This window comes from Hydra vulgaris, chromosome 13 (genome assembly GCF_038396675.1).
Source record: "Hydra vulgaris chromosome 13, alternate assembly HydraT2T_AEP".
Classification (NCBI taxonomy): domain Eukaryota; kingdom Metazoa; phylum Cnidaria; class Hydrozoa; order Anthoathecata; family Hydridae; genus Hydra; species Hydra vulgaris.
This window is the reverse complement of record NC_088932.1, coordinates 341,075-367,500: the sequence shown is the minus strand read 5'-3', so window position 1 is coordinate 367,500 and position 26,426 is coordinate 341,075. Positions and strand designations below refer to the sequence as shown.

The window sequence follows — 26,426 nt, the reverse complement described above, 5'->3', positions numbered from 1 at the left end:
CTTGATGTACTAATGTGTCTTAAAATATTTTTTGGTTGGCGTTGTGATAGTACAATAGAAGTGTTTTCAAAAACTGATTTTAATTTATTGTCTAAAACAGATAGTTTCAAAATACCATTCAGTAACTACAAATTTTGCAAATATTAATTTTGAAAATTTGTTAACTACTCTACATGTATATATATACACTATATTATTTATTGCTGTATGCTGCATTATCTATTTTTATATTCATAGCTGTTCTTTTTTAATTTTAGATGAATGTACAAATAATATAATAAATATATGACAAATATACATTTATATTAAAGCAACAGACTGCGATAAAAATTATTTAATTTGTAAACTAGTTGAGTATGTGGAAATATTTCACCAAACACGTTTTTAAAAGTTTTTCCCTAATATAAAGCACACACACACATATATATATATACTATATTATCTATTGTCATAACCGTAGCTGTTCTTTTTTAATTTTAGATAAATATACAAATAATATAATTTGTTTAAGACAAATAAACATTTATATGAAAGAAACAGACTGCGATAAAAATTATTTAATTTATAAACTGGTTGAGTATGTAGAAATGATTTACCAAAAACGTTTTTATATATAAATCCAACCTTATCTTTTTTTTTATTCATCAATACAAATGTAAAGTGATAACTGTATAAACAATTTGAAATTATAAAAAGCGAGTATACACAATTTGAAATTAAATATGCTACTTAACAAGATGGTTTTATTATTTTTAAGCTAATTATACCTGTTACTCCTCAAAAAAATCTTGGTTGAATACAAGAAATGCTCTTTGATGAATCTTCGAAACGATCACAGAACAGAAAAGTTTCTAACATTATAAGGGAGACCGGGGCTGGTTTGCTGCAGGGGTAAGTTGACGAACTGCGTTTATCTTCATGACTTACTATTTCCAGTCAGACTTTTTTCAATAATTGCCGTTTTTCAGGATCTGTAGACTGTTTATTGAAAAAAAAGCTTTTGGGGTTAGTTGACAAAATTTTCACGGGATAAGTTGGCTCATAGCATTTACGATGGAAAAAAGAAGTATATTTTTAGGCAAAATTAATTTTTTTTTAATTTTGAATTTTTAACAATATTAAAGAAATTTATTTTTATATTTTTTTTAGGTTTTTTTTTACAGATAAAAAGTGGGCTACCAATTTGGCTGTTATACGTACTAATATTTGGTACCAGCTAAAAATAATACTAAATTTTTGGCTTAAAACTATTGTCAAAATAAATTTTTTTTATAAATTTTGCACTTAATAGTATACTAATAATCATTTTTATAGTTTGCGCCAACTTACCCCGGGGGTGGGGTAAGGTAGCTAACTTTTTTTTTTTCGAGGTCTTAGAAGGGCCTTGAGAAAATTTTTTTAATTATAAATGGAAGTTAAAAATGTTACATAAATTCATACTCTTTAAAACTGCGCTGTAATATTTACAAAAATTTTGCCTTTGGACTATAGAGCTAAAAGAGTAAAAACAGATGCAACTAGTCCCGGTCTCCTCTAAATATGTACTCTACTAACGAAAGATTATATGAAGCTTTAAAGTCAATAAAAAAGATGGATTTAAGATTTTTATATACACCTACTCAAACACGTCTTTCATCTGACAAAAGAATAGCACTCTTCTTGGATGCTAATCTGTCAAAGGTAACATACCAACTTCTCTGCAACAATTTTTTAGATCCAGATTCAGCTATTAACCCAACATACCATGGTTTGAAGAGTATAAAAGACAGATGTTACCCAGATGATATTAAGATCTCTGATTACTCTGCAGAAGTTTCATTAAAGTCTCTATTTCAGCACACAGCATAGAGGCTTTGTCAATCCTAGATAGAAGTGCTGAATTCTGGTTCAGAGTCACTTAAAATATATAAAAACTTTGCTCTTAGATCAAAAATAAAATTGAATAAGCAGGAATAATAATAAAATTGAGGTTAGCAGGAATTTAGCAAATGAGGTATCTTTATGCATTACATGTTTTGTGCCATTAGACTTATACTTTTTTAAAGATGCCAAGCGGCAGGTTGTTTGGACGAATCACAAACCATCATCTATGCTAGGTACTACTGCACATATCTTTTGAATAATAACTAATCCTAGCATTAAAATGGCAATTGTTTAACCTAAGGAATTTGCAACATTATACTAGGAACATGTTTTATTTAAAGTTCTGCATTCTATTTGACTCACACAATGCCTTTTAAGAAAAACCACGCTACACAATTATTAGCTTAAACAGTAAATGATCTACTAATAGAAATTTTACTATATATGAAGAGCTAACAATCAAACCGTTATTTGTCAAGCAAAAAAAAAAAACAAGAAAAAAACAAATAATATTAATAATTTAAAAATATTTTAGTTCATTTGATATGGTAAGCATATTTCGTAGTAGAAAAAACTTAAATCTTGTTTATTGAAGCATTTAAAATGAGCTAAAGTGATTGTAAAAATTACTCTAAGTAGCGCATTTGCCTCAGAAACAAAGGACCCATGTTTCAAATCCCACCTCTAGGCAGGTTTTGCGACATCGATTAGAAAGGAGGCGTGAACTTCCAACTAAATGCTCAGTGCTGTGATTAGACCGTTAGGACTTTTTGGAGCACCTAAAAAAAAAAAAAAACTAAACGCATTCTGATCTTCATTAGGATAACGTTGTGCCGGTGCTGGGAAGTAGTGGTAGACTAGTAAAAAAAACACGAAAACCTGTCATTGCTAAAAAGTAGTATCAAATAATCTTACAAAAATTCGAGGAAACTTAAGTTTTTAATTCAAAAAAAAATAAGACCTAAATTAAAAGTTGGTTCTGAGAAAGTTTTTTTAGAAGTACCTAAGGTGGAAGTATAAGGTTACAAAATATTGCAAAGAAACATATCAAAAGTTAAAAAATTAAAATGAATTGAGAATTGTTTTCGTTGTACTAAATGTAAAACTAAAGTAAATTATTTTTTTAATAATTCTTTTTTAGCTTTAACCGATACTTAATAGCATCCTTTGAAGAATGTACAAGGCAAGTTTTAAATGCGGAATCGTATAGCACTTTCAATTAAAAAAATGTTTTCACCATTTCATGCATATTGCGTTTTGTCTTTTTTTCAATGAATTATAAAAAAAAACACAGACTTAATCTACATTGGAGAGCATAATAATTAAGAAGAGCTGTTTTTTTCAAATTAAATTATTTACGGCTTCTTTCCAGATATAATTATTATTTTCCAACATGGCGACAGAATTTAAAATGTGTACTTGTGCAGTTTGCTTGACAAATAAAGGTATCAGATCAAAATGTCTAACGCTTATAACACCCTCAGTTTGCAAAAATATTCAAGAATACATTTGGCCAAACTTTGATATTGATCTTGATGTTTGTCCTTCAGTAGTTTGTTCCAACTGCAGAAGAAATTTGTTTAGTCTAAACAAAGGAGAAACTGCATATCTTTCCAACTGGTTAGAGAGTATATCAAAGGTACTTTTGTATGAGTTAATTATTACTTATATATATGTATATGTATATATACATATATATATATATATATATATATATATATATATACATATATATATATATATATATATTAAATTAGTAAAAACCACTTGTCTAACTTTTTCTTCTACTGAAGTTTCGTTATTGCTGGATCATCAGGAAGAGTTCCTTCGTGATACTCTTCCTGTACTTTTCCTGATGATCCAGCAATGGTAAAACTTCAAGTAAAAGAAAAAGTTAGATAAGTGTTTTTTACTAATTTGTTATTGCTCTGTTCTTTAAGAACATTGAGCTCTCTATTTGTAAAATACACTAACATGATTTATATATATATATATATATATATATATATATAATATATATATATATATATATATATATATATATATATATATATACATATATATATATATATATATATATATATATATATATATATATATATATATATATATATATATATTATATATATATATGTATATATATATATATATATATATATAGGTTGATAGAAGCAGTGTTAGACGATCCTCCTCACTGCTAGGTATCCAAAAAAATATTGATACAGAGCCAAATACAACTGAGATACATGTTGATACAGAGCCAAATACAACTGAGAAAATCTGTAATCTTTGCTATTTAAATCTTGGTATGAATAATAAATATTACGGTTTTATAATTTAAAAAAATTTTATTGATGTGTATTTTTCCTTTATTTTTTATCAATTAAATCTGTTATATAAAAAAGTTTATAATGTAGAAATAATCCTTAACTATTTAGATTCTTTTTACAAGTGCAAATATTTTGCATTTGAAGATATTCTTAACTTTTTTGTTCAAATAAATTTTTAAAAATTTATAGTGTTTTTAATAACTTTAAAACTCTATATTGTTTGATAAATTTTAAAATCAAACTGTAAAGTTTGATTTAATAGTTTTATTGTTTTATTTCTTATTCAAATTTTGGTTATTTTAAAATACTTGTTAAATTATCACTGTTAATTTTAGGCAGAGGAGTTCCTCATACTTGTTGCAAAAGTAACGCTGTAAGCAATATCATAGATATCAGTGAGTCGCTTATAGAGAAAAATGCAGAACAAATAGTTTCTGGATTGTTAAAACGCAAAATGGAACGTGAAAACATTGTAAGCGGAGAGCAGTTCATGTTGTCTACAAGTAGAAATCTTCTCTCGGTTACAGTTGGAGTTAATAAAATTAAGTCAAAAAGAAAGAAAGTAAACCAGATCTCATTCCAAACTATCATGGAGCTATCGAATGAATTAAAACTTTCTAAAAACAAAACAAAAAAATTATGTTCTACTTTACAGAGGAACGAAACTGTTGTTGTAGAATCAAGTATTAATATTAATATGACTGAATTAGAGGAAACTCTTGATTCTTTATATGAATGCAACACGGAGGAACTGGTTGACGGAGATCAGACAGTTTTTAGAGATATAGTTTATGTAAAAAATACAACAGAATTTATTAAATTTATAACAGAAAAAAGAGGTATCGATAACCTTAATGCAATGGTAAGAATTTCTATAGATGGTGGTCAAAACTTTTCAAAAGTTATTATTAATGTTTTTGATCCAAAAAATCACTATTCTTCATCTGAAATATATGAAGATTCTGGCGTAAAACGTTGTTATATTCTTGCCATTGTGGAGTTGGTTTGAGAGGACAATGGCAATCTCCTACACCATTGAAGATGTACATCCAGGAGAAACAGATCAATAGGAACCAAAAAAAAAGATGGTAATAAAATTAGTTATTGTATTATAACGACTAATTTTAATAAATTTATAAAATAATTTAGTAAATTTTACAATGCTTGTGCATTTTGAAGCCTGCTGGTCAGTGTTTTTCACACACACTCTTATTTCAATATTGTAACTGTTGTGTGTAACTTGGAAACATGTAAACATGAAGCTTTTCTTCAGAAGTTGATTAAATAGTTTGATAGTTTGTGGTACAATTAACTATTGAAAACTTTTTTAGCATGATTGTAACTAATATAGTAACACCATTTTTATTTACTACAAATATCTCCCATATTTTTATTGCATTATTCTATAGGGGACACCGGGGCTAGTTGGCCGCAGCGGTAAATTAATGAACTGCGTTTATCTTTAAAGCCTTTCATCAGAAAGTGACCATTTCATCATTCACTGTAGTATTGTCGGGATTCGCGCATGCGCATGGGAGATATTATAATTTATGTGTTTTTTGAACAAATACGCAACTTTTGGAACATCGCTTCCTTTTTTCTTCATAAAAAAAACAGTTGGTCGTATAATAAAAAAGTTATTGCAAAAGTTCCAGTAACAATTGGCTTATATATCCAGTCAGACTTTTTTTCAAAGTTGCCGTTTGTCAGGGTCTATATACTGTTTATTGAAAAAATGGCTTTCGGGGTAAGTTGAAAAATTTTTACGGGGTAAGTTGAAAAATTTTCACGGGGTAAGTTGGCTCATAGCATTTACATTGAAAAAAAATATCTATTTTTATAAAATTAATTTTTCCTTTTTTCTTAATTTTTAACAATATTGAAAAACTTACTCTTACGAAAAAATTAAAAAAAAATTTTTTTTTAGATTTTTTTCACAGATAAAAAAATGGGATACTGTTTGGCTGTTATACGTACTAATATTTGGTACCAGCTAAAACTAATATCAAATTTTTAGCTTAAACTTGTTGCCAAAATTGATAGTAAAAAAATTTCTATTAATTTTGCACTTAATAGGACATTACTAATCATTTTTATATTTCGCGCCAACCTACCCCGTGGTGGGGTAAGTTGGCGCAATTTTTTTTTTTTCATTTCGAGGACCCGGAAAGCCCCCAAGAATTTTTTTTTTTAAATGAATGCAAATTTTATCAGTTACCTAAATTCATACTCTTTGAGACTACTCTTAATTATTTTCAAAAAAATGTGCTATCAGGGCTAAGGAGCTCATAGAATAAAAACTGAGCCAACTAGCCCTGGTCCCTCCACTTTATCAGTACAATACTGATAAAAAATATATACATTATATGTGTAGTATAAATTCATATCACGTTAATGTAATCTAATTTGTGAATATAGTTAGATTAATGTAAGTTTTTCATAACTTCTTTGTTAAATCAAACTAGCATCACCATTTACGGTTGGCCCTGTCGTCGTTTTAGCATCGACTTGAAGTTTCGCGTCCCGTTCGACGGATTTGACCCTTTGAGATATTAAGGTCCCTCGCAATGGCCTTCTGGACTTTAAAGGGCTTTCGTTAACGTTAACTCTCTTTCACTTTTTGGACGAATTGTGTATTTCTAATAGTGTTCGAACCTTACTCGTGTCTTTTTCGTTTTGCAATAGTTTCTGTATCGCAGCTGTTGCGTCCAATTCACGACGAACCTTATTGACGAATGATCGGGCACAGTTGAGAATATTAGAGATTTCTATATCGGTGTGTTTCGCCCATATATCTACGATAACTGCATGTCTCTTCACTTCTTGTTTTACTTTATGGCCCTCCATTGATAATCTAAGAAATAAATTAAAAAATGGTTCTCTATAAACTGCAGCCACATTTATGGATATCCTCAAATACCGTACGCACCCTGTATTGTCTATTCGTCTTGCTGAATTACTTGTTATTTGCGTTGGTTTGTTTGTTAAACGAACCACACCACAGTCAAATAAATCATTTAAAAAAAGTTTTAGTTTCTAACAAATATTATAATTTAGTGCGTTAATACTTAAATCTCTTAAAACAAAAAGCCCTTTCTTTTTTCTCGAGAACTTTTTCAAACAACATTCTATAGATGAATTGAGAATTTTTCTGTTGACGTATTTAAAGTTTATAGCAACACTATAACATAACAATATATTCACTACTGCATTCAGATACGCTCAGGTCGTTTCACATTCTATACCGCAAGCTATTTTTGACGTATAAATAACAACGCCACCGCCTCTTTTTTTAAACTTTCTTCGTAAGTGGACTGCGTCATTTTTTGGTTAGTCAAACCCAAAACTAGCAAAGCATTTTCAGTTAGCAAGTTTCGCTTAAACAAAGTGTATTGAAAATAAAATTGCTTTTCTCTAAATATATTTTAAAGTTTTCAAAGTTCTCTTTAGCGCTTCTTATGTTAAGATGAAGAAGAGATAAATTCGCGAACGGCTCACTATCCAATAAATATTGGTTTATTTCATTCGGATACAAGTACGGTGGTTCCGTGTTCATTAAGGAAGAGCTATCGTAAATAATTTTATCATAGTCATGCTCTTCAAACATGTTTAAATCATTTAATCGAAAGACATTAAATGAACTTTCCATGCAATTTTTATTTTCAGCCATATTTTTTTAAAGGGTTTAATAGTTATCATTAATATTACCTTTTATTTTTTCATTAGATAACTTATTTCTTGCATTCCTAACGAAAAAAATAAAAAAAGTCGTTAGAGGTAAAAATTAGATCATTTATACATATAAAAACATATTAAAAACGTAAATTACTTTTCTTTGCACTCTAATCCCTTATAATTAATTTATCGTAGAATATGAACTCGAATTTTTCAGATTGTTATTCCAATTTCATTTTTTTCAATAAATTCTTTTCAAGTTATTTTTGTTTCCGAACAAAAATCTTCATTACTGTAAAAAATTTTTCCTTTCGAATTTGATGATTTTTAAAGATCGCAAGTTTATCCTTATTTTATCCTTTAAGACCAATAATTTGAGAACTAATGTTCTTGATTTCTTTGTGTTCCTCAGACCTGTGCAATGTGCTCGCTCAATATTTATATTCTTCAAATCATGGCGTTCCTCTAACAATTTATGAACTTTAACCTCGCTCTAAATCCGCTATCTGTTCTCCATTTCTTTTAATTTTGTTAAAATACATTTTAATGTCACTTTTTTCTTTTAATTTTATTTTAGTTACTTTTTTTTCTACAAGTATATGTTATATATATAATATATATAATACTTGTGTTATATATATAATATATATAAATGTATGTATATATATATATATATATATATATATATATATATATATATATATGTATATATATATATATATATATATATATATATATATATATATATATGTATATATATATATATATATATATATATATATATATATATATATATATATATATATAGATATATATATATATATATATATATATATATATATATATATATATATATATACTGTGTATATATATATATATATATATATATATATATATATATATATATATATATATATATATATATACTGTGTATATATATATATATATATATATATATATATATATATATATATATATACTGTGTATATATATATATATATATATATATATATATATATATATATATATATATATATATATATATATATATATATACTGTATATATATATATAATATAGATATATATATATATATATATATATATATATATATATATATATATATATATATATATATATATATATATATATATATATATATATATATATACACAGTATCGGACAAAACAATTGCAACCGCATAATGCTAATTTAGTTTTAATATATAAAAGTGATGCATTTTTTCAATTTAGAGAAATAACTGACTGTTTAGAGACAAAGTTCTTCAAATTTTATTCATCAAAAAGTTCATTATTTGTACACGAAAATTAAAAAATTATTCAAAAGTATTAAAAAAAATTGATTTCCTCCTGGACAAAACAAGTGCAACTCGATAAAATGTTGACCAAGCTGTATTTCGCTATCAATATTTTGTGGCAAATCCTTTGTTGTCGATCACAACCTTGCATTTTCGAGGCATAGATTCGATCAGGTGATCAATGAAACTTTGTGGAATCGCTGCCCAGGCCTTTTTGATTTGTTTAAACAGTTTATCCTTATTACGAACACCTTATCGATTAATTTTGCGGTTGCCAATCTCCCTAAGGTTCTCGATAGGGTTGAGATCCGGAGATTTAGGCGGCCAATCTATCACCGATAGGTGGTTTTCTTGAAACCACTGATTGACTACTTTTGCAGTTTGTTTCAGATCGTTGTCTTGCTGAAAAACCCATTTTGTTGGCATATTCCATTCAGCATGAGGTAACTTAACATCTTTCAGGTTTTTATATACATAAAACGGTCCATTATTCTATCGTTTCGATGTATTGGACCTAGACCGTTAGCAGAAAAACACCCCAGACCATTACATTGCCTCCACCATGCTTCACGGTCTCATGGCAGTAACGTAAATCGAGGCGTTTTTTGGCCGGTCGACGTACACGGCAAATGCCATCGCTCCCAAAGATGTTGAACTTCATTCAGTTGGTCTTCAAAGACCGTCATTATAATTGTAGAAAAAAAAGTAACTAAAAAAAAAGTTAAAATGGTTCCAAAAATTTTAAAAGAAACCACTTGTTTACAAACTCTTTAACGGACGCTAAAACAGACACGGACCATTGGACCTGCTCAATCTGCCAAGCTTTAGTCTCTCTCTCGTCGTCGTAATGTTGTCGCAAAAAAATCTCTTTTTTTTTTCTACAAATACTTTCATGATCATTGCTCAAAGGAGCTATTATCTCTAGTTCCATTAACTAAAACTCATTCTCGCTATTTAGCATAGCCTAAAGCACTAATTATTTCAGACACCTTTTTTATGAATTCAAAAAAGGAGCATAGGGTTACAAAAATTCAACATACTAGTTAAAAACACTAACATAATATTTCAAATTTAATATACAGTATAATTATTTTATCACAACACATTCACAACAATGTTTATACTTTTAGCTACTTTCTTAGCTCAGTTTTTAATTGATCGTTAATACCTTTATCGTTAATACTTGTGCCCTGAAACAAATATCTAATTTTACTTCAACCAGTCTCACAAGTTTAAACTGTTATATTTTGGTAACTTATAGATTTCATTTTGTCGAAAAATTTTTTTTCAACAAATCAAACCAATCGTCTTAAAAAAAGCGTATTAAAAAAATTGTTACGAAGCAAAAACTAAAAGTGTGTCATGGTGCCCCACTGTCCCCTACATTGTTTCCAAAATAATGCTAAAAATAATTAAAATCTAAATAGACACACAACATTAATACCATTTATATAACAAAAGTTATTATTATTAACATGAAAGATACAATATAGTAATAACACAATAATATACAATATAGTAGTAACACAATATAGTAGTAGCATGAATATTAATCGTAAACTTCGGTAAACAATGTAAACAAACTTGCGATGCGGCCAGTGAACAGTTATCACTTACCATAACTGTATTGAAGTCATTTTTTACCCTAAACTGCTGGTTAATGATCAATAAAGTAAACTTCAAGTCATGAAAGTTTACAAAAATAAAACCATATCTTAACAGTTAAGCAAGGTAAACTAAATTAATGCCGCTGAGTAAAACGTTTTGAAAGGTGGAACTAAAAAATAGAAAAAAGATACCTTTAATAAAATAAATATTTAAATTTGTATAAAACATAATGCTCTTAGTTAAAATAAAAAACTACAGTACATCAAAAAGTTAAATCTTATATATTTTTTAAATATAAAAAACTGATAAAATCCTATTTACTGATTGAAGGGGTTAAGGTTACTAAAGAGAGAAAAAAAAAAGTATATTTAGAATCAAAATTTTGAAATATTATTTTATATTAAAAGATCTAACTAAAATAGTTTTACTTTTATAGTTTTAATTTGTTTTATTTCATGTGTTTTATAAAATATAAAATAAGAAAAAATTCATTTTAAATTAATAAAATATTAAAAAAAAGTGATACTAACATTTCACTCAATTTTTCAATCAAATTAATTCTATTAAACTGATATGTTGGAAGAACAATTTGTAATATTTATACTTATTCTTAGTCTTATATTTATTACATAATCAACCCCCTGTTCATTGCTTGTTTATATTTGAGGAAGGACTAACCTCTGGAATTTTAACAACACACTTTGTTCAGAAAAAAGGTAACTGTATTGTATTTCAGAAAAAAAGAAAAGATTTTGTTACTAATATGGCCCAGACACTATGTATTACACAAACTAATTATATATGGAATTAAAAATTTAAAACAACTTAAAAAGCATTAAAATTAAAATATTAAAAGTTAACTTAAAAATTAACAAATAAAAAAAACTTGTTTAAGAAAATAAATAATAATAAAAAAAAAAAAAAAATGGTTAACAATTTTTATTTGTAAAATTTAATCTACGATTTTTAAGTGCAAATAAGTTTATAACTTTTTCAATATTAGGTTCTATCTCTTGGTGAATATGCAATAAAGCAAGACTGTTCATTCTCTCAGATGACATAGTACTTCGTGTGTAGTTTTTTAATCGTCTCATTGCTGAAAACGATCTTTTACACGCAAAAGAGCTTACAGGCAATGTTCCTAGAATGCAAAGACAAACTCTTAAATTTGCAAATTGATTGTTAGGAAGACTTTTTAAAGTACTTGAAATATTATCTGGTAAGCAAATTTTTTCTTGAACCCAAAGCTTTCCCACAAATCAAGTTCTGCGCTTAAAGAAATTGCACATGGCAAATCTGTTGAATAAAAATTTACAAAAGATTGAAACTTAATTTTCAATCTTCTTAGAAACATAAGACATCATTTTATCTGGAATATTAACCAAACCATCATAAGCAACCAAAGCATCATCACTAAATCTGTTATTAACTTTAAATAGGAGGTGATCGAAAAGTGATATGGTTAACGATTTCTTGAAATAATCTGAAGTTGAACAAGAAGGAACATTATTTCCATATATTTGACACTTTGATACTCTTGGTTTAACTTCTGCAACATCAACTTTAGAAGCAAGACAAAGAATTGTATCATACCACTTTATGTGATAATCATCTATTAGATTACTAAGTGTAAGCATACAACTTTTTAAAGCTGAAATAGAACTTAAACCATCACAAATGTCAAAAGTTTTATCTTGCAACATTTGTGTAACAGGAATAGTGTAGTCAAGAACTGCTTAAGGAATCACTAAAGATGCAATAAAATCAAAAGTTGTAATGAGTTTTTAAAAACAAGAAGCTTGTGAGAAAGTTTCTTTATTGCACTTTTTTTTTTAAGTTCATACTCATTCCTTCAAGGCAATAAACAATAGGTACAATCAAGCTTTCAAATTCATCCAACCCAGTTATGCGTTCAACCCATCTTGTGCGACAAACATCAATTAATTTTTTTCTTTGTTGCAGAAGGACAATGTTTGGTGATAGCTGCTTCTAATAAATTTTGTCTTGACTCAGAAAAATTAAAAAAATAAGACAATTGTTTTACTTGCTCCATCATATTTCTGACTTCTTGAAGTTTGCACGAATTTGCTACACTAAGATTAAGACGATGACTAAAACGGTGTGTATAAACTGCTTTGTCATTGTGATTTTTAATTCTCTTTGCAAGACCTTTATTATGACCAGCAACAGATCCTGCACCATCATACCCCTGACCTCGACAATTGGAAATGTCAAGAGAATAATCTTAAAGACATGATAAAATAGTTTTGCAAAGAGCTTCTCCTGATTAACCATATTTGCAATGCAAAAGACCCATAATTTCTTCTCTAACATCAAAAGAACTATCTATAAATCTAATAATTAAAGACATTTGTTCCTGATTGGAGCAATCGGATGCTTCATTAGCAGTTATCAAAAAAAATTGATTTTCCTTTATATCGGAAATTAAAATAATCTGGATATATTTTCCACAACAATTTATTATTTCATTTTTTGACGAATGAGAAATATAAGATGCATTCTTTGCACAGATGTTAAGATGATGCTCGAGAACTTTATCCCCACCTCTGATCCTGTAGTTTAAAAGTTCAACGAAATTTCCTACTCCATTTACTAAAGAATATTTGCCAACAGTAGGATGATGTTGGGAATCGTCACGTTGACCTCTAAAAGCTATATTGAGACGGCCTAAGAAAATGATTGAGTCAACAATTGAATGCAATTTGTCCCGATATAAAGCAACCTCCTTTTCATATATTTTATTATTTAAAATATCAATACTTTGAATACTTCCATTCATTGTATTTAAAACTGCTGAAAATATGGTCAAGGTGTTATAAGGAAGACTTGGTACAGCTAAGTGATGTTCATTATTCTTTCCTTTTTTCTCATGATAATGTCTTTTAAAAGCACTCACAGCATCTGGCCAGTGCTTCACAGGCTCAGAAAACAAGTTTTTACATCTACTAGATTTCAAAAAGTACTTAAACCCAAACAAAACACAACTCAAACAATATGCTCCATCTTCAGATGGTGAATAACTAAGCCATGAAAATTGCTTAAACCAGATAAGTTGGAAAGATCGTCCATTTGTTTTTGGAAAACAATAACGCTCATCAGGCACAAAATCATTTCTAATCAAGTTTTTTAATTGCGAATCATTTAAAGTAGATGCCTTTGAACAAAAGCATGCAATATCATATTCACTTGGAAATTCAATTTTTTTTTTTAATTTTACAATCATTTTCATTTGAAGGTAGCAAAGTATTGGAAGAACATGATTTTGAATCTATAAAGGAATCAAAGACACTATTTCTGTGAGAGGATGTTATAAATTTGTTGTTATTAAGTTCATATAAAAAAGATTTATCAGCAATGGTAGAAATAGGTGGTTCTTGATTGGTGTTGTATTTATCTGTAAACATTGTAATTGGTAATTGTTTAGCACAATTACTAACTTTTTTACATAAAAATTTACGCTTCAAGCACTTCTCATCTGGAACCAAAAACTAGAGGTACATAATGATTGTGTTTATATGGAAGTGGAGGATTTGATGCTTCAAAACAAAACAATAAAATCAAAACATCTGATGATGCAGATAAAATACGAGGTCAATTTTAAGAATAAACACAAGTTTATATTTTAGGAAAAAACCTATTGTTCTGTAGTAACACTAAACTTGTTTAAAACACACAGTTGAAAGAGCAAGAACGCAAAGAAAACCAGACCATACAAATTCTTGACATATATGTAATGCTTCTTCCTTAACAAGATCATCTTTTAGTTTGCCTGAGTCTACAGAATGTATGTTCACAGACACTGCTAACAAATTATCTATTGATGAAAACTCATTTGGATACTTTAAGCACAACGATGGATGATTACTATAAAATGAGTGATTTAAATATAAATCAATTGCTGTCAGAATTCTTAAATCCATTACCAAACTATTATCACCACTCAGGCAAATAGAAAACGAACTAAATAGACAATTACCAGTAGATTTAGATTTGTAAAAAAAATGAATAATGCTTTTTAATACACAGTAAAAAGGCTCCAACACCAAGCACGAAACTTAATGTAAAATAAAATTTTATTCAAGAATTTATATGTTTAATAAAAAAAAGCAAATCAATTAGATCAAAGCAAAAGATAAATTAAAAAAATGGTTTGCTTATGCTAACTTTCTTAAAGCAATTAAGTCAAATTTATTATTATTATTATTGTTATTGTTATTAATATTATTATTATTATTATTATTGTTGTAGTTGATATAAAAAATGAAATTTTACAATTATTTTTTCTTTTACTTTTTGATATAAATAGAGAAATGCTTACTTCAACGCCTAAGTTTTCGTTGAATTCTGTGGAATGTCACACTCGACAGAAAAATTTCTCTTTATTGACTTTTGAACAGTCAATAAGTCATAAAGATCTGGTTTGTAAAGGAAATTAATCTTCAACGACAATTCGGATTAAACAGTTCGTAGATTTTCAATACAACCGTTCTCAATTGATTTTCTTACAGACTGTAAAAAAATGCAAGTCATGCTAAGAAAATGCTTTAATTTAGTCACTTGAAAGTTTATTTTAAAATCTGCAATTGACAGAAACCAACAATCGATTAACGACTAACTTGTACCTAACTTCGCTCCGAACGATGAAAAAAAACCACTAGTTATATGAACTTAATAATTTTTTGGACTCTCGTTTGCCGAATAAACGGGCTAAGTTAGGAACAAAAATGTTTTGCCGAACTTGACCTGAAGTTACGTTACCGGAGGATAAAAAGGAAAACATTTAATAAGAATTTATCCCATTTTGAAATCTCGTCAGCCAAATAAACGGGCCGGGTTTGGCGCGCCTGATATGGTCTGAAATTACACTACCGATAAAATAATAAAAATTCACTTTACAAATATTTCTTAAATTCGGAAGCCGGTGAAAAACAAGCAAGATTAGGACTTTATACTTAAAAAAAGGTCCTATGATATCGCTCATTTACATACAAAAAATCACAAAATAAAATTGAAGAATAAAATAAAAATGAAGAATTTTTTTTAAATCAAAAAGTTTTTCATTAAAAAAGTGTTTACCAAAAAAGATGTTAGTCGATGCGTCTAACGAGCCTAACCCTGAATCCGCTTCTGTATCACCACTTTTACTATTATTATTCCGGCAAGTTGGTAAACAAGATTTATATATATATATATATATATATACATATATATATATATGTATATATATATATATATTTACATATATATATATATATATATATATATATATATATATATATATATATATATATATATATATATATATATATATATATATATGTATATATATATATATATATATATATATATATATATATATATATATATATATATATATATTGTGAAAACTAAATGATTATTAATATATATTTCAATTACATTACTTAAAGTTTCACGCAATAGCGATCATCAAATGTAACAACAACAAAAAATAACGACAAAAATTATATACAAAAAATGCTATGGAGTGTCCGCTTTGATGACATTAAAGTTTTTAATTAGAAATTTATTTTCATGGCGGCATTTTGACGCAAGCTCGGCTCGTTTGTTAGGCAAATTTAATGGTGATATGATAATGTGGTATTTTTCTGTCAAGCATAAATTGCAAAATTTTCCACCAGGTTTGAATGGCTCCGCTTGATCGAGAATATTCCATTTTAATATAGGTTCGAAAGTATTATTTTTGCATTCCCACACAAATTTTGAAAGTTTATTGGAGTCGGCCTTACTTTCATAAACAAAGGAGTTTTTATGTTTATACCATCTGTCTTTGAAGGTTTTCTCAATAAGCCCAATGTAATAATATCCTTCATCTTCTTGGTGAGTTTTTACGGTACAAATATAAATAAGATTTTTTGTAAGGCATTTTCCGTTGAGTGGGCATAAGGTGGTTTGTCGACAATTGCATAATTGATTGGCATTTTTATGAGATTTAAATAATATGTTTTTATTATGAGAAGTAATAATACTCTTGATGTTTGGAAGGCAGCTATAACTAACCTTTAAGTTGTTTTGATTAAAAAGTTTGTGAAATTTGTGGCCTTTAGGGAAACATTTATCAATTGTACCCAAAAAGATTTTGGCTACGTTTGTTCTGACGTTGAGCGAATAAAGTGGGTTAAACCAGATAATGTTTTCTTTTTCGAGATTTTATATTATATTTCTGGATATTTGGAATGAAATTGATCTTATCTTTGAATCCACAAGAATTGAGAGCGTTATTATAAAATGGTGCGGCTCTATCAAAACCTTCTTTGCTTGAAAAAATATATTACTGATGCAATTAGAGATAATTTTTAGTATCGATTTAATAATGCTTGGTGGATGATTGGAATAAATGTTTATGTACAAAGGATCATCTCCTGGTTTTCTATAAGGTCTAAAAGAATTCTCACAAAGATTAAATGTGATATCTAGAAAGTTTACAGTTTTTAAGTTTGGTCTGATATTGATGTTTAGATTAAAATTGTCTTTAAAAATTTTTATTAGATTTTTCTTTATTTTTTCCGATTGAGGACCACTGATATTATAGAAGCAGCAAAGACCATCATCTCTATATAGACCGGTAGTATTAAGTCCATATTCTTTGGCAATAGTGTATAAGATATAGAGGCCAACTAGTTCGCATAATTCGGCTCCGTCAAAACTACCCATGATGACATAAAAATTAGGGTCCGCCGAGTTTTTAATCCACATATTGTTTTCTGAAAAAAGTAAAGATTTCCTGGTGTGGTAAATAATTTCGAGTGATTTATCAGGAATTTTGCTGAACTGTTTTGCATGGTTTACAGAATTTTGAAGAAGTTGTTTTGAAATGGAAGGGTAAAACTCGTCAATATCGTATTGAATGAAATTACATTTATTTTTTTCGGGTATGGATTTGAACCATTTTATAACGTCATTTGTGCTGTGCCATTGGTGTACGTGGGTAGCATTTCTAACTTTACTATTGATATGCGGTAGTGGTGTAGTGGTAAGAGCGCTTGCTTTGTTAGCAAGAGGTTCGGAGTTCGACTCCCACCACGTCCCTGGAAGTACCGCGCTCAACTTAGTTTCCTCGCGCAGCGGCCTTGTTCGGCAAGGTTCGTGTTTCGGAGTTAAAGAGTTGAGAGAGGGTTGCACCACGAATAACAACTAAAAAAAAAAAAAAAAATAAGTAGCCTCCTCGACTGGAGTGGCCCCCTCGGGCCTTGGGGAGGTGAATAATCTAAAAAACAAAACAAAAAAAATATCATCTAATAAAATTTTACTTACTTTTCCGAGTTCAGGTTTAGCTGGATTTATTAATCAGCACTCTGGATTGTTGGGGAAATTATCCTGATGATCTTTTAAGGTAATGAATGCTGTATTCATGGCTAGACGCTCTAGCCTATCATCTATGCTCAAGTCTTTTGCTATGATTTTAGCGTCTGCGTTAATGATGCTATATTGTGTGATATCAGATTTTTTATAGGTTTTAGTAATATTTTCAGTGTAAAGTTTATGAAACCAAGGTTTATCTAGCTCATACAGGTTTCTTGATTTATCAGCAAAGACAAAAACATTACTTGAAGATTTTATTTTTACTATGTCAGTTTGCAATTGTTTTTGAAAATTATTTTGAATCGTAGAAAATGAAATATTTTTAATTAGCTTAATTAAATCGTTTTCAAAACTTACGAAATCGGGATATTGCGGTGGAGATTTTCTCGACTTGAGATCGAAATTATAGGCAGACTCTTGATTAGGATTATTTTCGTACATCAAAGCTTTCCATCTCATTCGCTTTATTAATGACTCAACTTTCTCCGTTAGGCATTTTAAGTATTGTTTTTTGGATGGTAATGGTACGTTCTTTAATGAATAGTTGAAATTATGATTTTCCATAGCTGTAATTATTTAAAATAACTGAAAATATTAGAGAGTGCTCAACATAAAGGAGCGATATTGTAGGAATTGTGTTAATATTTCCAGTAAGAGTGCTCAATACAGCATGTTATATAATTAGTAGAGCAAATAATATTGTGAAAACTAAATAATTATTAACATATATTTCAATTACATTACTTAAAGTTTCACGCAATAGCGATCATCAGATGTAACAACAACAAAAAATGACGACAAAAATTATATACAAAAAATGCTATGGAGTGTCCGCTTTGATGACATTAAAGTTTTTAATTAGAAATTTATTTTCATGGCGGCATTTTGACGCAAGCTCGGCTCGTTTGTTAGGCAAATTTAATGGTGATATGATAATGTGGTATTTTTCTGTCAAGCATAATTTGCAAAATTTACCACCAGGTTTGAATGGCTCCGCTTGATCGAGAATATTCCATTTTAATATAGGTTCGAAAGTATTATTTTTGCATTCCCACACAAATTTTGAAAGTTCAGTGGAGTTGGCCTTACTTTCATAAACAAAGGAGTTTTTATGTTTATACCATCTGTCTTTGAAGGTTTCCTCAATAAGCCCAATGTAATAATATCCTTCTTCTTCTTGGTGAGTTTTTACGGTAGAAATATAAATAAGATTTTTTGTAAGGCATATATATACATACATTTTATAGATATATATATATATATATATATTTATATATATGCATTTATATATATATATATATATATATATATATATATATATATATATATATATATATATATATATATATTCTTATATATATATGTATAAATATACTTTTGTATATTTATATATATATATATATACATATATATTATATATATTCCTTTTTATGTAATCGTGTATATATATATATATATATATGTATATATATATATATATATATATATATATATATATATATATATATATATATATAATTATATAATTTTTAAATTGTACTCTACAAAATAGAGTGCTTAGTGATCTTAAACGAACAGAACGATAAGTTTATATGTATTATATATATATGCATTTAATTGTGTATTTGCATACATATACACCTATTTATTACCATTATTGTTATTTTTAGTCTTATTATTTTTATAGTAATATTCTAGAATAAAAACTCGACATTTACGAGCTAAGGGTCTAACGACAACCGGCTAAAGTAGACCAACTCGGAAGAAAATGAGTTCGTTTGTAAAAAGAATTTTAAACTCGTTGATTGAATTAGCAGTTCCTATTGAAGATGGCAAACCATTATTTGTTAGCACTACTCAATTTTTAAAGATATTGTGTCTTTGTCTGTTTTTGGTAACTTCTTGTTCAATTTTATGCTTTGCGATACGAAGGCAACCTGCAGGACCATAACATGTGAAAGTCTCTTTACACCAGACTGAGCGATACTACCAATTTCAACTGGCTACTAACTCTAAACAAAATAGAGAAAAAAGTAAAGTTTCTGGGACTACGTACTTTGTCACTTAGGGTAAAGACTATGTTTATAAATACGTTAGCAATATCAAAAGTGTGTCTTTTGGCAAACGTTCTGCTGTTTCCGAATGGGTAATAGAGCGTCTGCTCAGAGCCATTTTCGAAAATCTGTGACAAAAGACCAATTTCAATCCGTTCAAGAGAGAGAGACACTTTTTTTTACGCGTCAAAAGCGGTGGTCTCGGAATTTCATCACCGAAGGAACAAAGTCTTGCACTTCGCCTCAAAACACTCTTTCAACTGAAAGAATGCGAAGATGATAAAGCTTACTATTAATACTACTTTTCAAAGTATTGTTTGTCGAGTTCACTTATAAAATTTACGAACCAAAACCAAAGCTAGAAATTTTTAAAGCAGAACAATTTTCCAAAACACTGGGACAACAAAACGTCTCAGTACTACAAAACAACAATCGAAATGTTAGGCAAAAACGGGTCTCTCTTTATCATCCAACTAAAAACAACCAAATATTTTTACTCAGAAGTGACAAAAAACCAAAAAGACAGTCGTGTTAGCAGAACTTTTCTGGAACAGTTCAACAAAAACAACAATACCGTGCACTCAAATTTGGAAAAAAACTTCACCTCCCACGCATGCGGACCGACTCAAAACATCCTCTTTCGTTTTTTACACAACAGTTTACCTTATGCGGTCATGCTACCAAAAGCACAAGGCTACATATCATCAAAAATGACAAATGCAAAACTTGTGGTAAAATTGCCGACAACATCCATATCTTTGCCTACAGTCCTCCTTCTGTTGAAGTTTGGAAGTATTTTAATTATGTATATAACTCCTTGACATCCCAAAACAATTTCTCTCCAATAAATTTGATTTTCTCGATTGAAACAGCGAATTTATCGACGAAAAACCCTACTTCGCAGCTGCTGTTGATACTCACTCAAACCATCATGAGCGCAATATGGAACAGAAGATGCGACCACATGTTTAGTAACATAAAAATTGACCCAATGGCAGTAATCAGGGCAATAATCAGGAACATCAGGAGTATTTTTACTTTAAAATATTATCATCATGTCCGTAGAAACACTACAGACATCTTTCGTCAATAATTTTGTTTTAAAACGTTTTCTGACAAGTAGAGAATGGAAATCTGAAACTAAACATTTGAGCTAAAATAAAACAACGGCTCGTTGAATGCTTAGTAAATATTTCCTTCTCTCTGCAATTTTTCTATGTTATACAACAAAATTATTGTTATATATGATTAGAAAATCACTACCAGCCCTTTTTTTATGATATATTATTTTAACATATAAGTGTTTATATATAGTGTTCGTAATGTTAAGTTCGAGTAAAAGTAATTCCTTAAGTGTTATAATAAAAAGATTTTTTCTTTTAATAAAAAACTTTCTTTAACCTATTTTGAATATTCTCCTTTCATAACTTATCTTAACTCTCAATTTATTTACGCAAAAACACAAAAAAATATAAAATCAAAAAACACAAAAAAAAAACCGATAGCACATAAAAAAGAATAAATAACAAAATTAATAAAAAAAAGAAAATATATATATGAACAGTTTTAAATTTATATATTGTAAAACCTTATAAATAAAACCTTACTAAATGTAATTTTAAAAAATTGTAAAAATTTATTTTATGATAAAAAACAATTAAAAAAAAATAAAAAAACTTTCACTTACATTCAGAGCAAATCTGCGAATGAAATGAGGGAGGGAGGGGGTTTGAATCCTTAAAAAGTACCAACCGGTTCCTTAAATAAAAACAAAATTTAAAAAAATAAAGTCCTCAAAACTAAAATTTACGCAACAGAACTGTATTAAATACCCGCCTTGCCGACTAAGTTTGTCAAAATACAGACTATTACTTTAAATTCATCTTGTTTCAGGGAGGGGGAGGGGGGAAAGTGGGACATCCCTGCCACCCCCAACACACACACATCTAAAATTGCCATTGCTTACATTACTTTTGTAAAATAACAAAAAGTACGTTTTTTCCGAGTTAGCTTGTCTTTTGAGCGTGTGTTTAACATATTTTTAGCATTTAATTCTCTCAACTACGATGTAGAACATTTACAAAATACAAAGAATAATTTTTATAATCTGCTTCACAATCTTTTACAATAAAAATGTCCATAACAACTTTCTATATAAGACATAAAATTTTATCCATTACTAATAAATTATCTTAACATTTCCAAAATTAAAAATTTCCAAAATTTCAGGAAAATTTTCGGAAATTTTCCGAAAATATTCAACCGAAGTTCAAACTAAGTTTTTGCAGTTTTGCTTTAATAAAAAAAAAGATGCTTTTGATGGGTCCATGCAAAGTGTACCCATATTAATGCGTACTCTTATAATCTTTTTTTAAATGACTCGTTAGATTTTTATTGTCATAGTTGTTTATTTAAGAGTATGGCCTTCAGCTCGACTTGCAACTTGGAGCTTATTATAAGCCAACATTATTATGCAAGAATATACCTACTATTTCATTAAACTCTTTTGAGACTCCAAGTAATCATAAAAAAGATCTTTAAAGATCTAAATAAATTTACCAGTTCTGTTAATTGTAAATACTATGGCGTTATTGATCTCAATAAAACTACGCTTCCCAATTCAGAGCTATATATTTCGCGAAATAACCAGTTTATCGCCTCGGCATTATTTTTTTAACAAACAGAGCATCTCTTTACTAGCATCGACTACCTACTGATGTTGTTAATTCTTTTTCTGTGAATTAATTTAAAGCTAAACTTGGCATATAGATTTTAATGAACAATGATATCCTAGCAAACACGGGGACGTACAAAAAAATGTACAATTAACGTTCAGACAAAACGCGATCTAAACTGATTCTAGATTAGACGCTTAAAGACGTCTATTGATCGTTCAAAAGACATTTGTTGTGCAATCACAGAATTCGAAAGGTTTTCGGTCACAAAATTTATAAATTCAAAAATATAATAAAGATTCTATCAAGTTAACTATTTCAAATGTGAAGGCTCACTAAACTATTTTTATTATGTGATAAGTAGTTATATTTTAACAAATACTAGACAACTTGTTATTACGCCTTTTTTGATAGTTGATCTTAACCGTGAAACCAATAAATCAATTATTTTGAAGCCATTATTTTAAAATTAAAAAAACTTAATCTTATTATTTAAAGTTCCAGTCAACCTCATGATTTAATTATCATGTTTAAAGATCTGCAAACTTTCGAGTTTTTCTCATATTTTATATACATCAAATAATTTTAAAAACAAATTTTTAAATTAAAAAAATCCAACGTTATCGTTTAAAGATCATAATTAAACTTATCATTTAAAGATCATATTTAAGGCTCTGCAAAATATTGATTTTTTTTCTATATTCCATATACCGATATCTATTGTATATTTAGATGTTATAATATTTAAAGGATTTATTGTGCTTAAAAAGGCATATGAAATGCAAGTTGATGTCGAACTTTTGGTAGCTCAGTTTTTCATGTATTTTTCAAAAACAATTTTCTCGGATTTAGTAAGTTTTGCAAATGGGCTCGTAATATACCAAAAATATCTTTATCATTTGTTGTCTTTAAAAGTATAAATAATCCAGCCCCTTTTTTATTAATATCTATATATAAACAATGATTCGGCGGGATATTATTTTTAATTTAACGAATACCATCCTATTACTTTTTTTCTCTGCTTCAAGCAATGTGTATATTTATATATATATATATATATATATATATATATATATATATATATATATATATATATATATATATATATATATATATATATATATATATATATATATTTATATATATATATATATACTATTGATAAAAGCTTGCATTAAATTTCTTTTCCACTTCTTGTTGTTTCAATACCAATTGAACACATATCTATTGCCCGTTGAATAATAATTTCTCGCAAAGCACCTATATATATATATATATATATATATATATATATATATATATATATATATATATATATATATATATATATATTATAAAGAAAAAAAATTCGCTAAATTTAGGAATAAATGACTTACATATTCCTTATTTTTTAAATTTACCGAATTTTTTTCATTTATAATACATATACAAATATATATATATATATATATATATATATATATATATATATATATATATATATATATATATATATATGTTCATTTATATGTACATTTATATATATATATATATATATATATATATTATAAATGAAAAAAATTCGTTAAATTTAGGAAATAATGACTTACATTATGTCAGAAATTAAATATAAAAATTAAATTTTTTTAATCTACTTGAAAGTGTACTAGATTGTAATTCGAAAGCGTTTATATTTCGATTAAATGCAAAGTCACAGTGAAATGCGCTTAAGAAAAGTCAACTTTTTATAGTTTGAAATACTCTCTAATTTGAACTTTTATTTACTCCGTATAAAATTCGAATAAGAGTGATTTTACTGTATCAATTAAATTTCATAAAACATTTAGTTGTTAATTATTTTTATGGTTTAAATTTTTGTTAAAAAAAAGCGACTGAAAATGTTAATTTTTTCCGAAAAAGTTTTAAAATGTGGAGTTTTGTAAAAATTATAAACAGTCATTTAAGACAGTATATTTTGTGTAATAGGCGGGATAACCAAAAGAGGTGTTTGGTTTTTTTGATAGTGGCGGTAATTTAAATTTACACTCTCAAATACTTTTAAAAGATACCGTTTAATACCGAACTTTTAAAATTGTAATATTTAAAAAACTAACTTTCAATTTCAATATCATAACTCCGGAAGTGACTGGTTATTAACACCGACCAGAATATAATACCTACTTTTCTCACTACCGCAATTCCTTAGGTCTTACTACTTTAGTTGTAAGACGGCCTCGGGATGACTTGATTCAAATGTATATGTCATTCTAAGGAATTAAATAAGTTAACTCAATGTAATTTTGCCAAAAAGTTAGCAACCAGAACGAGGCTATCAAATGAAATGTAATCGTAAAATAACTAGTTTATCGCCTCGACATTATTTTTTTAACAAACAGAGCATCCCTTTACTAGCATTGACTGCCTACTGATGTCGTTAATTCTTTTTCTATAAATTCTTTTAAAGCTAAAGTTGGCATATGGATTTTAATGACTAATGATATCCCAGCAAACACGGGGTCGTACAAGAAACGTACCATAAACGTTCAGAAAACTTTCGAAATTGTAAAATTTGTTTCGAAATATTTTTGCGATAACGAAGTTCTGAAAATATTACAGAACAATTTTTCACCTTCGAAATTCTAAAATTTGCTTCGAAATAATTTTGCGATTTCGAAATTTTAAAAATAACACCGAAACAATTTTTCAATTTTCGAATTCTAAAATTTGCTTCGAAATATGTTTGAGATTTCGAAATTCTAAAAATGATATCGAAAGAATTTTTCACTTTCGAAATTCTAAAATTTGCTTTGAAATATTTTTGTGATTTCGAAATTCTGAAAGCAATACCGAAACGATATTTTACTTTCGAAACTCTAAAATTTGCTTTGAAAATTTTTTGCATGGATTAGAACCCCAATGGTTCTTTTGCAGGGATTATAAATCTCAGGATAAGATAGGGGGTTGATATTTTGTGACATTTTGTGCAAAAGGGAGGAGGAGGATCTGAAAAGTTTTTGGCGTGACATAATTTGTAAATGACCCCTTACATCTACACGGTGATATGTTTCATATAAAATATTAGCTCTCTCAAAGTGAATAAAACCTACCTATAGCAAAAGCTACTTAAGTGTTTTTTGTTTACAATTTGAAATGTAAAATTTGAACGTATAATTTTTTAAATTTTTACTTATTCACTTATCCAAGTTTTTACTTATTAGTCATTGAATAAAGATACTTAAAAGCATCTTTATTCAATATTAAATAAAAAAAATTTGAACTTCTAATTCAAAATAAAATTCAAAACTATATTAATTAAACTATATTTAAACTAGTGATGTTATTAAAAAGTTCGACTGTCGAATAATATACTTTCAAAAGTCAACCAAAGTCGACTTTTGAACTTATATTAAAATTTTTGAAATTGTATTTTGAAATTATAGTTTGAACGACTAACACTTTTTTGATATCGACTAAGTCAACTAAAAGTTGATTTAGTCGAAATGTGAAGGGTGGGGGGTGGGGGGGTAGTAATAAAAAAAATCAAGTAATTTACGTCTGTTTTA

The 26,426-nt window shown here is 27.9% G+C and overlaps 1 protein-coding gene across 1 annotated transcript; it reads right to left on the bottom strand.

Annotated features, from left to right (window-relative positions):
• Positions 1–12,121: 12,121 nt before the first annotated feature.
• LOC136090383 (52 kDa repressor of the inhibitor of the protein kinase-like) lies at positions 12,122–14,037 on the bottom strand. Its single transcript, XM_065816982.1, has 4 exons — positions 13,086–14,037; positions 12,838–13,037; positions 12,638–12,782; positions 12,122–12,528 (listed from the first exon to the last, which is right to left on the bottom strand). The coding sequence occupies exons 1-4, from the start codon at positions 14,035–14,037 to the stop codon at positions 12,122–12,124; spliced, it is 1,704 nt and encodes a 567-aa protein (XP_065673054.1).
• Between the last annotated feature and the right edge of the window lie 12,389 nt (positions 14,038–26,426).